The sequence below is a fragment of the Opisthocomus hoazin genome, chromosome 6, assembly GCF_030867145.1.
Source record: "Opisthocomus hoazin isolate bOpiHoa1 chromosome 6, bOpiHoa1.hap1, whole genome shotgun sequence".
NCBI classification, from domain to species: domain Eukaryota; kingdom Metazoa; phylum Chordata; class Aves; order Opisthocomiformes; family Opisthocomidae; genus Opisthocomus; species Opisthocomus hoazin.
The window spans coordinates 28941754-28957283 of record NC_134419.1 but is presented as its reverse complement, the minus strand read 5'-3'; the positions used below and the strand labels follow the sequence as shown (position 1 = coordinate 28957283).

The 15530-nt window shown below is 50.2% G+C and overlaps 1 protein-coding gene across 3 annotated transcripts in view; it reads left to right on the top strand.

The window, feature by feature from the left end:
• The window catches only part of MTA1 (metastasis associated 1), an 87180-nt gene extending 78459 nt beyond the window's left edge, over positions 1-8721 (top strand). For 2 of the 3 annotated variants that reach the window (XM_075422378.1, XM_075422377.1), the window contains 2 exons: positions 2489-2640; positions 7053-8721. In XM_075422378.1, the coding sequence (XP_075278493.1) occupies positions 2489-2640; positions 7053-7191 (291 nt within the window). In that variant the 3' untranslated portion in view covers positions 7192-8721. The remainder of the gene's footprint in view (positions 1-2488; positions 2641-7052) is intronic. The other variant, XM_075422379.1, reaches the window with a different exon arrangement.
• The last annotated feature ends 6809 nt before the right edge of the window (positions 8722-15530 follow it).

The following is a 15530-nucleotide window of genomic DNA, read 5'->3' as shown; positions in this document are numbered from 1 at the left end:
GAAGTTGGTGTGCAAGTTGTCTGCTGAGAATGCTTGGTTTTTGTGTTCCCCTCTTTTTTTTCCTTTTTTTGTTTAGTAAAAATGAGCCCTAGCCTTTCATCCATTATGCTGAGTTTTATCAAAGGACAGAAGCAAATAGCCAGTCTGATTGATGCGTCTCTGGCAAAATGCTTTCTCATGAAATTCACCTCGGTGTGAAGGGGCTGGCGCAGAGGCTGTGCATCACTTTCCCCCCCGTATGCACGGCTTATGGGAGAGAACTTCAAGCATACATATATATATATTTTTTTTTTCCCCAGAAGTGATCTTCTGGTGTTGATAAAGTGGAGCTTGCCTCATTAGGTGAACTGCCACAAGGTATTAGTGTCAGTAGAGTCATTCTGACATGGGTCAGTCGGCAGCAGGTATGACTGATGGTCCCTGGGTGGTGATCACAGGCATTATTAAATCTGATAAGTCTCTCAGATGGTGTGCAGTGTCATGAGGGTAAGCTATAGCTTGAGCATGCTAGTCTGCTTGTAATATCGAAGCATTCTTTTGGTTTGTTACTTGAGCATCTGATATGAAGTAGTAAATTGCATTCCTCGTTGAATTCAGCTTCACTTCTTGTCGCTGAGGAGACTGGCTACTTGTTTGTGTCTGCTGAAGAAACCAGCTCAGTGCAGTGGGAGCAATCTGTGATGACCTAGCCCTTTTCAGGTGTTTCAGGGTGAAACCCCTGCACTGCCTTGATTTCTGGCTGCTTGACAAAGTGTGCTGCTGAACTGAAATTAAAGGTCCACCTTTCAAGATGTACTATTTGAAACAGATTGCTCTGTGCAGGTAGAGAAAAGGCAACCTGGAAGCATAGGGGTGCCCATTCCAGGTGTTTCCAAGAACCTTCTCTGGACTTGTTCTCCTTTATATGTAGCACGTGTGGAAAAAATATACTTTGCAAAACTAATGAAAGGATTTTCTTGGAGAAATCTGGAGGGGGTCAAAAAAAAAGAACAACAACAGAAAAGCCTTTTATTTGAAACCTTTTTATTAATAAACCTCAAATATGAAAGCAGTTCTTGAAGTATTTCAGTGGTCTGCTGTGGTGCTGAAGTTGTCTTGTTATAACATGGAGCTGGGCAACTAAGAAATTAAGTCATTATTGCACTTGTATATAATGGATTTAAAGAGCTTAGGGTTTTAAAAGGTGGGATTTTGTTTGTTTAGCTCTAAAGCCCTAATTTTCTACAAGAAACAGATCGTGCTAGAACAGTTGATTAAGGCTAGTAAAAAAAAAAGTCATCGATCATTTTTTGTTTTCTCCTCAGATAAAAATGAGGCAGACGCAGGGTTTTGTTGGATTTTTTTTCTTGGTTGACAGATGGAAGTCTTCCCTTTCTAAGTGTTAAAATTTGGTTGGGCTTTTGACATAACCTGACACTTAAGGACCTGAGTACCTCATGTCCCCACCTTTCCTTTTGAGGTGGATCTCCGAGACCAGACATCCCCCATGTACACACTCAGCTTCCCATTTCGTGGGCTGAAGAGGAAGCCTGGGTGCATGCGGGGAGATGGTCTGCCCTCGGAGGATGGCATGTGAAATACCTGAATGGAATTTCTGCTGGGGTGTTTTCTGACCAGCTTTGAGTCATAGAAAATTTTCTGGGCCCTTACTTTGCATCTTTCTTGACTTGTCCAGTGTTACTGATTTCAGTGGGATTTCTCAATATGCTAATCAGCAGGAAGAGGGGCAGCAGAACTGGACTTCAGATGATCAAGGACAGCTGCATTTGAGAAGCTTAGTCCTTTGCTCCCTTGCAACTGCACCTCTCTTAATAACAGCTCATGTTTTTCCAGTTGAATGGAAGTGGGTCTGCTGTGGGTCTGGCAAATTACACCTGTGTTGATTCGCAAAGCAAATGTATTATATGTGGGAAGTCTGTGGTGTTAAATGCTGAAGGGATTTTATGATAAAAGCTGCTAAGTTTTGTAGTTCTAGATTTGTTTTCAACAACATATTTAATGTATCGTTAAATATTAACCTTCCTGGAACAAAAAGGATATGGGTAAGTTTGGTACCCCAGAATAACTGTGAATTCTGACTTTTTTATTTGATTTGCTGTGTAGCTAGATTTTCTGCCCTGAAATCAATAGAGTTGCTCTAGATTTATGGTAGTAGCTGAAATCTAACTCTTCTGCTCAATCTTTCAAACTTGATGTCATCTTTCAGACACAAACAACAGATTAGTGGTAATGCCCTCCATTTATTATCTGTCCTGTCGCTGGAGTATTGCTGTCCTAGTGTATATTGAAGGTGCCTAACTTCTACTGCTTGTGGACAATTGCTTCTGTGTGAATTCCGTGTTCAGTCATGGGCAAGAGGGGATGTATTTACCAGAAACTCTGAACAACTCATACAAAAACTTTAACTCTCTTTCCCTTTGAGTGCTTATCACATGCTACTGCAGGTTTGTTGCAGTCCATAATTGTACTTTTTTATATATCATGTTAGGGACCAAGCCGAAACTTGCTGCTCAATGGGAAATCATACCCAACAAAAGTCCGATTAATTCGTGGTGGATCCATGCCTCCAGTGAAAAGGAGGAGGATGAACTGGATTGATGCACCAGACGATGTTTTTTACATGGCCACTGAAGAAACCAGGTAGGAAACTTGGGTCTTTTCAGAGGATTTAAGGGGAGGCCTTCTGGTCTGTGTTCCTAGTGGGAGCTGTAGCTGGTTTTGTGGTTAGGCAAGGATCTCTTCAGCAGATTTGTTGCTACAAACTGAATGCCACTTCTGGTGTTTGGGTAGATGAAAGCTGTGATATACCTAATTGTGTTTGATGTGCCGAATCACACACTTGCACACCAGAGAAAGCAGATTCTTCTTCCAGAGCAGTTCCTATAAGAGGTGGGCAACAAGGGGAGGAAGACTGAGGTGGGGAGTTCACCTGGTTCAGACCCATAAAGGCCTTTGGAGGTCCCACCCCAGTGTCTCAGTAACAGCATGGGGGCCTTCTGGCGCACGAGTGATGTGGAGGAACGGAGCCTCCTGTACATGGAGCTCTGCATGCCCTCTTGCATGCTGAACTCTCTCGTATTACCTCCCAGAATGTCTCCTTGTGTGTCTGAGTACTGAAAGCTGCAAGTGACACAGAGGGTTTCCAGGAGCTGAGTTGCCTCATTACTTTGGTGGTTTGTATTTGCCAGCAGCAGCAGTGAGATTTAGCCCTGCAGTGTGCATCTTCCTCCTTTTGTGGTACTGCTTCTGCTAGTCCTTCTCATTAGTCTGCCCACCGGATAAAAAGGAAAAAAGAAACTTTCCTTGCATGAGTTCCACTTGAAATTCTGTTTACAGGCTACTGAAGAGCAGTAGAAGCTATGTGCCTAAAGCAAAACTTTTGTCTGCATGTTCCCAGGACTGTGTTATTCCTAGGACAGCAGGGCAGGTGCTGGGTGTGGTGAGAAAGGTAGAGGCGTTGGCTTGTGTGGCTTCCTCCCAAGAATTTGATTCCTCTCTCCTGGGTGACCTCGAAGAAGGTCAGAGCAAAGCCGCAGCCCTGCTTTTCAGCCCTCTCTGCAAGCAGAGGTGCTCTCTGGCTTTTGTCCATGTCTGAAGCCTGGAGTTATCAACACTTTCGGTACCAGTGCCCCAACAGGCAGAGGAGCACTCACCATTCCCTCCAGTACCTAGCAGAGATGGACATGGCAATTACTGGATGTCTGAGCTCTTACAAGAGACCAAGAAGGCCAGGAGTTTTGAGTACTTCATCCCTGCTGGTATTACTAAATTTGGTGCTACTCTGAGTATTCGTTTGTTCAGCATGAAGTGCACAGTCAGACTCCTGACATCCCCAACCTCCTCCTCCGCCTGCAAAGCATTTCAAGTGTCAAGTGACTGTTTTGTGGGTCTTGCAATCAAAGACAGGCTTTATGGACAAGCTGAGACTGGTAATGTCCAACTTAACTGCTGGGTCATCAGATGTCAGCATAGGAAACCCCCTCTGTTTGAAAAAACATGAAATTAATTTCCTTGTTAGACTTATTCCTATGAACAACTTTAATGCAACTGTGCATTCCACACCAGCTGACATCTTTACCTTGTCTTTCCCTTCTCCTTTTCTGTTCCTCTGAGATGCTGTGAAAGTAAGCTGTGGGATCCCTTCTATAATGGAAAGTAAAGTGAGGGAAGTATTTAATTTTCAAGGGAAGTGGTAAAGAGGCACTGGGATCCTGTTACAGACCTTCAGTTGTGGCAAATTAACGTGCCGTTACAGATGCAGGGTATACAGTCTCTAATTCAGTCCTTAGATGCTCAAGGCTTATTTCATAATACTGCATCTACGAAAACACTTGACATCTTTGTCATCATCCAACAAGAAATACTGCAGGTCCATGGTAGTAATGTCTCAGTACTACGACAAGGTCCTGCCCTTTCATCTGTACAGAATGATGAGAATATTCATCAAATGCTGTGTCGGTTATGAGAACAGCTTACTGTAAGGGCACAGAACCGTCTGCTCCTGCAGAACCACTGAGCAAGGCAGGAAAGATCAGTCCAACAGCAACCAGCACACCTCTAACACAGAAATTGTAGCGCAGTGATAGACGTCAGCTCAGTAAGACCTTACCTCTTCCTTTAAAAAAAAAAAAAGCCTTCTTTGTCTGACAGCCTTGCTGCTTAGCTGACTGATGAATGCTGAAAAGAGGTGTTTGGCAGCCTGCTGAAAAGCAGGGAAGCCTGAGCGATGTAGCATTGTAAGCGGCACGGGTTTTCTGTCGGGCATTTCACCTCTAACTTTTCCCTGAACCATCTGCTGCATTCCAGTGTCAAGAATGTAAGGCTTGTTTGTGAGCTCTGAAACAGTTTGAGCTTTGTGTTGGCTCCATAGCAATCAATCTAGGAGCAATATCTGCATATCATCCCCCAGCTGAGGGGCAGGCTGTGTTTTCAGTCACAGAAAGTAAGCTTTCCTAAAGTTTTACAACCCCCCCCTCCCCTTTTTGTATACCACTGTTGAGAACAGTGCTGGAAAACTAGATAGCTTCGAGGGAACAATTTGGAAAGTTGGTCAAATGAAAAGGAATGAGTTTTTGAATTCAAGCCTCACAGTGAGGAACTCAGCATTTATAATTTATGCAAGCGGAGGGAGCGAGTGACCTGATCAGAATCTAGAACTGCTACGAGATGTGTTTCTGATGGCAGCGTGTCTAACTGAGCACACACGGCTACTGTAAGAAGCTGACTGAAAGTAGATCACTTCAGCTAAGTGAGTCTTGGAAAAATCACCACATGAAGATTTTTTTTTTTGTCTTTTCCCCCACCATTTTTCCACCCTGCTCTCTGCTCTCCCCACCCTGTGCCCTTTCAACTTTAGAAGACACTTGGAGGAATGGGGACGCTGAGCAAACAAAAGACGTGTCTCTGCGTGTGTGAGCTCTATGTAGCAGGCTCGTTCTGCTCAGTGGGGAAAAAAAAGCAAGCGAAGAGATGACCAGATCTCACCAGAGCTGATCCAGACTCTTCAGCTGAAGTTGCTGATTTGTCAGTGCTGATGGTGGGGAGGGTGAATTTTGTGGGGGATGGCGGTGGTAGTAGTTTAGTCAGTTACTCCTATGAATGTGTCTGGTCTTCCCACCCTCTTTAAAAATGAAAAATTTGGCCTCAAAAATGTAAAAATTATCTTTAGGAGATAGACAGTTGAATTGTGGACTGTAAAGCCATGTTGCTGCCCTTGCTCTAGTGCAGTATAGTGCGTCTCATGGTAAGTTAAAGAATTAAGGTAGGAGCCTATAAGGGCAGGCAGTGCTTCCTTATCAGACCTGCCTTGTTGCCCCAGTTCCTGAACTGAAGGCTGTGTGTAGTGGCTACTGGTAGCCTACACTTGTGAATATTTATCACTCTCCTGTCTAAACTCGGTATGCCTTTGACCACCACAACATCCTCTGGAAATGAATTCCTCATTTTAGTTGCGTCGTGCATTTATCATCGTTGCTCTCTTGTTTGGTGTTTTGGAGGTTTTTTTTTTTTAACTTCCTTCAGCTCTAAGCCTGGTATTGACAAAAGGAAAAGAGTAATCATTCTGTATTGTCTCTTTCTACCTTATTTTGCTAATTTTAGAACTTCAATGTGTCCTCTCTCCATTCTCCCTCTTACTTTCTCCCTCTTTTACTTTCTCCCTCTTTTACTTTCTCCCTCTTTTACTTTCTCCCTCTTTTACTTTCTCCCTCTTTTACTTTCTCCCTCTTTTACTTTCTTTCTGTATGGAAAACAGCTTCTTGCATCTGATACAACTTGCTGCTGGTCTTGTAACATATAGGGAAACTCTTAACAAATGCAGGGTGTGAATATTACCCATTTCTGGGTTGGGCACACGCAGTGCAGGAGAAATAAGAGAGGGAGACGCCCTGTTAGTGTTCCCAGTGTGGGGGAAAGGCTCCAGCATTGGCTCACTGGTTAGTGGCCAGTGTGGAGCTCCCTTGCGGCAGCTCAGCCTTGAGGCCCAGCTCCATGGCAGACCACGTGTCACTGGCTTGGGCTGCAGCGGGTTGCTTTTGAAGCAGCAGCTGTGTGCACCTGCCTGGGGCTGGGGGTGTCGGAGAGCTCTGCAAGAGATGGGTGGGCAGGCGGGAAGGGACCAGCATTGCCAGAAGAGGCCTGGTTGTAACTTGAATTCATAAATTCCCACCAAGGTGCCTGCAGCATGTCCAACCGATGTGTCTGCTTGCATCAAAATAAATTAGTGGTATGGAAACTGGCTGTCATAACTATTTCCCATGTTATGTTTACAGCAGTAGACCCTGGTCCTACAAGGCTGGACCAGAATGCCTTCTGCTCTGCAGGGGAAGGATTCTGGAACGGAGAATGTAATTTCCTCTCCATTGGTGGGTTTATAAATCAGAAAACAAAAGTTCCCTGGGGAGGACGTTGCTGAAATAAACAGCGTCAGCTCATGCTGTTAGTGAGCAGCCTCTGCATGTGCAGGCCTGGTTTCACTTGGAGAAATCGAGATCTCTACAGTGTCTTAGCGTCCGGTCTCTGTAATCGGTTCCTTTCTTCCTTATTGTCTGCAGGAAAATCCGCAAGCTGCTTTCCTCCTCCGAAGCCAAGCGAGCCGCCAGACGCCCTTACAAGCCTATTATCCTCCGGCCCATCCAGGCAGTGCAGCTACGCCAGCCCATGAATGACGAACCCATAATCATTGAGGATTAACACACGCTGAGCAGTTCTCTGGATGACGGTGGATCTGCCCGAAAGAATCTCTCCTCCAATATATACTTGAGTTTCTATGGCTACGGCATTGAACTAACTGTTGAAGAGAGGGAACTTTTGAGGAACTGTTTTGCATCTTTTAAACCCTTAAAAGGAACTCAGCCCTGCTCTGAGCCTCTGACCACAGACTGCTCTCTCTCGCGTGTGCTCTCTCCTTCTCCCTCCTTTCTTTTTTTTTCTTTTTTCTTTTTTTTTTAATTTTTTTTTATTTTTAGTAGCCTCTCTTCCCCTTTGCTTCCACCCCTTTTGTAGACAGGGGGAGGGAAAGTAAGTTTAACTTATTAAGAGAACATGGACTAGTACTTTTTAGCTTTGTTTCCTCTTCCGATGTACGAAGAGCTAGAACCCTTCATTTTGTGTCTGAGCTCTCGTTACAAAGATGTTTTTACAAGGCTGTGTTGTAAGATTTTTTCTTTCCTTTTTTTTTTTAATTTTGTGGACGGTGCCATTTTTTATTTCATTTATATTATTTCTTTTGTAGATAAATTTCCAACCTTTAACCGATATTTGGAAATAGGAGCTGAAAGCCAGCCCCAGGTTCAGCCAGTTTTCTTTGGTCCTGTCCCTTATGTTTTTGGATCATTTTACACAGCCAGTTGTGCTCATGCACAAGACAGAAACAACTCAGGCTGAGAAAGTAGTGAGCTAAGAACTGAAGAACCTTGCAGAACATTACACTAACGTTGTGTGCAGTGGAGGCCAGGCTACCAGAATTAGGTGTCCTTACTGTAGTCAGCTCCTGGGAGATCTGGCCCGTGGCATTTCTCCCAGTAACCAGTTTGCGTGCTGCCTTCTCCTTGACGTCTGGAATCCTACGTGCTGTTATACCACCAAGACCCAGCAGTAGACCCAGCAGTCCAGCAAGTGTAATGAATTGCTTTGCTCTGGCTCCAAGAGTCAAGTACACCAATGCCCAGGGACATTTTGCTTAGAACTCTGAACCTGTTTGTGCATCAGTGTTTTTGGACACATCTCTCCCAGGACGAGACCTGGTTTCTCTTTAATTGCGTTACTGTATGTTTCCCATTTCGACGGGAATTTGAATTACAGATGGGTTTTCATTTGAACACATTGTGTCTGAAATTAAGTGGTTTTTTCCCCCCTTGACATTTCTTGTGTTCGAGGTTTCTTGCATCTCTTGAACTTCTTATGTATTTGCAATTCTGTATAATTTCTTTTTCATACGTCTTCTCATTGCAGTGCATTTGCTGAATGCCCTGCTCTGTTCTGAAAGGATGTAAACTATCATTTGCAACTTGTGCTGATCTGTACATGTACCTGCCTCAAGCAGACACAGCATGTAATATCCCCCGAGTCATTCCATATGTGTCAGCGGTGAGATGAGCCAAAGTTGTATTTGGGTTATCACAGTCCAACCGTGATTCTGTGCAACTCTGCTAACCCCACCGGGTTAGACGGAAAGGAATCCCCACAAAGCGAAAACAATTCAGTTAACTTTACTTAATAAACCTGGAAAGTGAGCTTTTGTGAAACATCTGCTTTTTGTCTCTTCTGAAGTAGCGGACGAGACCCTTAGGGTGCCGTCCGGCTGGCACGCCTGCCTCCACGTCCCAAGCTGTGCTCCGTGCTCAAGTGTTCGCCGAGCTGCGGCGTGTCCCTGTGCTGCCAGTGCCGCTGTGCTGTGCAGAGCGAGAGTCATTCGTAGTTTGATTCCCCTCGCGTGCAGTTTGAACGCTCCTAGCACTTCAGACTGGGACTCCCTCCCTCCTCCTCCTCGTAAAGGCGGCAGCAGATGCAGCTCCCAAGCTCTGAATGAGCCTTTTGTCCGTGGTGGCTCATGCGGCTTCCTGATCTGGGCCATCGCTGTGGCATGTGGCGGAGTGAAATCCCTGGGGGTGAGCAGCCGGACCCGCCGGCATGTAAGGTACTGCTTCATTTCTGCGTTTGCTCCTTACTGGGGTAAGCAAAGCAGGCTCAATGTTTGGTCTCGTTTGCTGCTCGGGAGTGGTAAGACTTACTCTGTGAGTAGCTGTGCAACTTAGCAGATGTTGTAAGTGTAGCCTGTACTGATGGTCACATTTGCCTATCCGTAACTTAAAAGCGGGAGGGGACAGCCGTTCCTGAAGGATGTGCTACCTGGGAAGGGCACCAAGCTTACTGGATGGAAAGCCTCTGGGCTGCGTGCAACAGCGCAGGACTGCAGCAGAGACATTGGCAGCTTTAGTTTGCCTCCATTGATCTGTAGGATCAGCCCTGTGTGCATCAGAAATGCTGCTGACTGCAGGAAGGTTTTGTAACACTTCATTTTTGTCTGCGAGTGAAAGGCCTCGTAGGGATTCCTGCCTGTTGCAAGATGAAATCTGAAGAGATGACTTTGAAAAAAATCTGAGGTCCCGGCGTGCCGGGGACGGTGCGCTTTGGTTGTCGGTGGGCGAGCTGCTGAGACTTGTGCGCAGGCGTTGGGCTGCGTGGACAGTAACCACTTGGGGGTGCCAGCCCTGCGCTTCCCAGCAGCTGAAAGCTTGCTTGGAGCGGCTCCAGACACTGCTCTGGGAATGGGTCCAGACAAGTAGGGAGCAAACCCTGAGCTGCCCTGACTTTGAAGGATCCCTTGTGCGTCCTTTAATATGGATGCCGTTTTCCGGCATGTGGTAGCGGACTTCACTCCCTTGCGTTTTGCTGGCTTATGTTTGCACCAGCTTGGGAGGAGGGACTGGAAGATGCCTTTAGTGTCCGAACTAAAATGCCAGTGCTTGGGAAGTGCAGAGGGAATGGTAGGTCCCACCACTGACCTACCCAAGCCTGAGCCGTCGCTCTTCAGCTGGCTGCTGTCACGCAGCCTCTCCCCTCTTCCATATTCACCTCCCTATGCTGATGTGCTGTTGCTGCAGGAATTGCCTTTAATTGTTCAGAGCCTCGTAAAAAGAAATAAGATTCATACAGCTGGGGCAGTGTCCCCTTTTCACTGTCCCTTCCACCTTGTGAAGAGCCCTTGGGGCTGCAGGGGACAAACTCTGAGGGGAGTCGCAGTGAGAGACGCTGGGCTGGCGTTTGGGCACGCTAGCTCCGTGGCGCAGAGCCTGGCGTTCGGAAGTGCTTGCCTGCCCGCAGCAGGTCGCTCCTACTGCACGCGCCTCCAGACCATGGTAAGTTTTGCCCCATGCATTCTGGTATTTTCCCTCAGCCGCATGTCCCTGGCGTCCCCGTCCTTCACTCGTTCTTCTGCCTTGCAGCCGGGGGAGCAGACGTGTCACAGGCTCAGCTCCGACCCCTCGGAAGAGGCTGTGCTTCGTGCTCACGTGGACGGAGCGTGCTGGACTCCAGGCTCGCTACGATGCTTCGCTTTTACAAGCTTAAAAGTAGCAGGGAGCTCGTCAGGAAAGTCTTTACAAACAAAACAGAAGTCCAAACATTCCTGCAATACTTAAAGACAAAATGTTTTCATTATAAATTTTTCTTTTTAAGCTAACTTTGGAATTTTGGCTTTTTTTTACTTTGCATTTTGCATTTTACAGCTTGTCAGTAGCAGCTCCCTTTGATCTCTGCTTTTGATACTGTAAAACGATGGCAGCGCACCGTCTGTAACAGCACTGTTGAAATAGTGTGGAATAAGAGCAAAGCATGACCAAAACTAACAATTCCAAACCTAGCATTCCTGCTGTGGGAGGTGGGCTGTAACCGGGACGCTACTGGAGAGTTGTAAAGCAAAATACACGCTGAAATTCCCTTTGAAATGGAAATTTGGAGCCTGTGCCAGCTCTGCCGCGGGCTCTGGCTCTCGGTGCGAGCGTTTACACAAGCCAGACCTTGGGAAGCCTGGGATTCTCTCTCGGACCAGCTGGTTCTCGTGGTGGTGGAGCCGCTCTCCGCTGCTGAGGAGGACGGGGCAGCTAACCGGCTCGTGCGACGGCGTGGGCACCGCTGTGCTGTGTAGCAGCGTGGCGGGTGTGCACGCCTCGGGGATTTCAGAGAAGACCAGGAACAAAGTCTTCTAGCAGATTTTGACTGGTGGAAGGGTTTTTGGTACAGAAACTGGACCCTGTGCCTCTTCTGGTTTTCTTGATCCAGCAAGAGGGCACAGGCTTATAAAAACGCCTTTAACTTACAATAAGCATTGTCAGCAGTGTTAGAGGGAGAAGTGAAGAGACTGCGGCAGAAAGGCAAGCCAGGGCATGACAGCCCTCTCTAGCTGGCTGGCTGCAGCTCCATTTGTTTGTTTTTTTCTCTGTAAATGTGCTTTTTAGTCAATACTTTTCTAGGAGAGCCTCCGAGAGCCAACAGCGATGGGATCTGCCGTGATCTCCAGCTGCAGGATATGAACACGTCCCCTGAGGGAGGAGGCTGGCGTGTCCCCTGCGTCCCCGCTGCCCTCCCGTCTCTTCCCGGGGGCTGAACAGAAGGGGTTTGCCCTGCTTGGCCAGCTTTGAAACCCGGTGAAAGACTTGGCCGCAGATGATCACACTTGTGCTGTGCAGGCTCTCACGACAGGGAAGCCGTTTCAAGAAAATGCACACGGTAAATTCAGCTGGGCTGTGGGGTCAGGGGCTTGTCCCCGTCTCCTCCTCAGCCTCAAAATGAGTCAGGCAAGGTCAGGGCTGAACCACGCTTGATTCCTGCTCTGGGCTTTGCAAGCTCATTCGCTGCGTTCCTGGAGCGAGTTTGAGTAACATAAATTCAGGGTCTTTCTGCAGCCAGCTTCCTCCCCTCCCGACTGCACGGGGACTCTCCACCCGGATCCGGCGCTCTGCGGGATGCTGGCAGCGTCACAGAGAGCAGATTTACAGGTCCTCGCCGGAGGATTTCAGCCAGGTTGCGCTTGTTTGGAGATTTTTCCATCCGCGGGGTTCCAGCAGGAGCGGGTTTGTTCCCCCGCTGCCTGCGTCCTGGCTGCCCCCGCGCAGGACGTACGAGAGGGGAGCGGGTGGGTGTCGAGCCAGGCCCGATGTGTTTGCACACTCGTTTCCCTGCATCCCAAGAAAATGCCTGTGATCTCCGGTGGGGACACAGGGCAAATGCATCCCAGTGGGTGGACCTTCCCTCTCGTGCTCCCGAAAAAGAAGATGGTGCTGTAAGGGGCTGTGGGGACACGGCAGCGTGTGTCCAGTCCCCTCCCTGCCCCAGGAGCTCACCAAGAGCCCTGTCCTGGAGGCGGTGTGCACGTGGGGCATGAAGAATGAAAACCTTGATGCTTGTCCTGCTGCCCTGCCAGCACCCAAAGTCGTGCTGCACCATGGCCAGCCTGACCTCTGTCCACGGGGCGTCCGAGAGGAGCCATGGCAGGGGAAGAGCTTAATGACAAACCACCCTGCGGTGCCTCTCACAGCCGGGAGCTGGACTTTGTCACCAAAGCCTGTCCCTGAGCACAGACTGTCCCCTGGGGCACCCTTTCCTTCCCCCAGAAAAGCGGGGCAGAGCCGCTGGTGCCACCCTCCACGTGGTCTCCCCTCTGCAGCCGGGGCTGGCTGCGGCCCCACCACCCTGCCCGACTCTGCTGGGGGTTTGAGCGCTGTCCTCGTGTCTCTCCAGTTGCTTCCCTGCCTTTTTTGGGCTACAGCACCGCTTTTCAGGCGCCTCCATCCCTCCTCGTGGAGGCATCGCGCCTGCTCTGTGGAGCTTCACCTGCTCCACACCAACTCTCTGGATCCTTGGTGTCTGCGTGCAGCCTGCTGGGATGCCCACGGGCCCTGGGCGGGCTGGCAGCTGCAGCCCATGGGAAGGGGACGTGGGGACGATGGAAATGTCCCTTCCCGCTTCCAAGGGCAAGCGTGATGTCCATAAACCTCTTTATCTCCGGCGTGACGGCACTATCTGCCCTGCCTGATAACGGCGGGGGCTCGGATGCCTTTAAAGGAGAGAAGCGACAAGTGGACGGTTGGAGCTCCAGATAGCGGGCGTGGGGGCCAGGCCGGTGGCATGTGCTGCCTGACAAGACCCAGCTCCTGCCAGCCCCTCGGCACGCTCCCACTCTGGCCCTCCGCCTTCCCCTCTTGCTAATCCTTCCGAAGCCCCTGGGTGCTTATCCCGTGGCCACCCTGCACCAGCGAGGCTGCGTCCCCCTCCCAGCCAGCCCACCTGGGGTTCGTGGTGCTGGGGAGGAGGTTTCCCTGCTCAGCCCCCTGCCCAGCCCAGCCTTGGGGCGCAGGATGCCTGGATCTGGGCTGGCAGGCGCTGCACGTCCAGGAGGGCTGCGTAGAAAACTAAAAAAATGAAGGTTTTGCCTGGTTTCATGAAAGGCTCCTCTGTTGCATCCCTGAGCGCTCACTGGGAACCGCTCCCAGGGCTCGGGTGGGAGCCTGACCAGTTTTGGCACGAAGCTCCAGCCAAACGGCGGGGACCGAGGCAAAGCAGGGAGCTGTTCCTCGCCGCGGCCCGTGGTGGCAGCTGGCTGCTCTGCCCTTCGTCACCGCGAGCAGCTGGCCGCAGCCTGCATCCGGGGGCTTCAGGGGTGACAGAGCGCCCCAGCCTGTTGCCCTGGGTGCAGGGGCTTCAGGGGTGACAGCCCCAGCCTGTCGCCCTGGGGGGGGATCCCATGCAGGGGACAGAGCGGAGTGGGCGCGTGGGTGCTGACACAATGTGGCAGCCGAGGGTCTGCGGGTCTGCGCGGGGGTGACTGAGCGAACCCAGCCAGCAGCGGGGGTTTGTTACCTTCACTTTTTGTATTGGATATTTCCCTCCCCCCCAGTCTCTTCTTGTCCCATAACAAATCCAGCGGATCCTAGGTGCCAGAAAATGTGAGACACACAAGCAGAGGCGAGCAGGCGAAAGCTTTCCAGGCCCAGCTTCCCTGTCCAAGCGGCTCCATCTCAGTGCATGAATTTTTGTGGTATTTGCATCTAAGCAGGAAGAAAGGGCCGAGGGGAGTCAGCAAGGGAAGGGGGAGAGGTGAGCCAAAGGAGAGGCAGCCTGGGGAAAGTTACTCCTTATTTATTCCTTACTTTGCCTTACTCTCCCTGCAACGCTCTCTGGTTGACCTGGCCTCGCAGGAGGTGGAAAGCCCTTGTGCCTTTCGAAGGCTTCAGGTGGAGGCGATCCCTGCTTCACGGTCAGCAGAACCTGCTGTGACATGCATCGTTTGGTCAAGGTGACTCCCTCGGGAGATGTGTCCCCAGCCTGGGCATTAGTGCAGCCGTCCGGCAATGTGGCACAGCGGGGTCGGGGATGTCCCCCACGTGTCCCCATGCCACTGCACACACCCTGCGTCCCCGCCATCAGCAGGCTATCATAGAATCATAGACTGGTTTGGGTTGGAAGGGACCTCAAAGATCATCTGGTTCCAACCCCCCTGCCCTGAGCAGGGACATCTTCCACCAGACCAGGTTGCTCAGAGCTCCATCCAACCTGGCCTTGAACACTGCCAGGGAGGGGGCAGCCACAGCTTCTCTGGGCAACCTGGGCCAGGGCCTCACCACCCTCATGGTGAAGAATTTCTTCCTAATATCTAGTCTAAATCTGCCCTCTTTTAGGTTAGAGCCATTCCCCCTTGTCCTATTACTACACACCCTTGTGAAAAGCCCCTCTCCATCCTTCCTGCAGGCCCCTTCAGGTACTGGCAGCTGCTCTAAGGTCACCCCGGAGCCTTCTCTTCTCCAGGCTGAACAGCACCAGCTCCCTCAGCCTCTTCTCGTAGGAGAGGTGCTCCAGCCCTTGGATCATCTTTATGGCCTCCTCTGGACCCGCTCCAACACATCCATGTCCTTCTTATGTTGAGGGCTCCGGAGCTGGATGCAGGACTCAAGGTGGGTTCTCATAAGAGCGGAGTAAAGGGGCAGAATCCCCTCCCTTGCCCTGCTGGCCACACTGCTCTTGGTGCAGCCCAGGACACAGTAGGCTTTGTCGGCTGCAAACACACATTGCTGGCTCATGCTGAGCTTCTCATCCACCGGTACCCCCAAGTCCTTCTCCCCAGGGCTGTCCTCTCAGTGTGCTCCCATGCCTGGCGCTGGGCGTGCTGGCCCTGGAGAAGCTGTCCCCACCCTGCTTGCTCAGCCATTGCCACTCGAGTCACCCGTCCCGCTGTTCCCGTGGGTGCGGGCCAGCCCTGCCACTGGTGTGGGAGCATGCCAACCCTAAGCCAGGGCAGATTAAGACACAACCAGCTAAAGCCACTTTGCCCCTGAACAAGCATATCCACTTGGGATTTAGCGCATTTGCAGGCAGGGATTCACACCTTTGGGTGATTTGTCTTAATTCCATCCCCCCACCCCCAGCCTCTCCGTGTGAAAAGCCCTTGGTGGGCGAGAGCCTGGCTGGGGGCTGGGTTCTGCATGGGGGCTTCACCGGTGGCTGCCTCACACATGCTGTCAGGTGGTGCAGCCTCC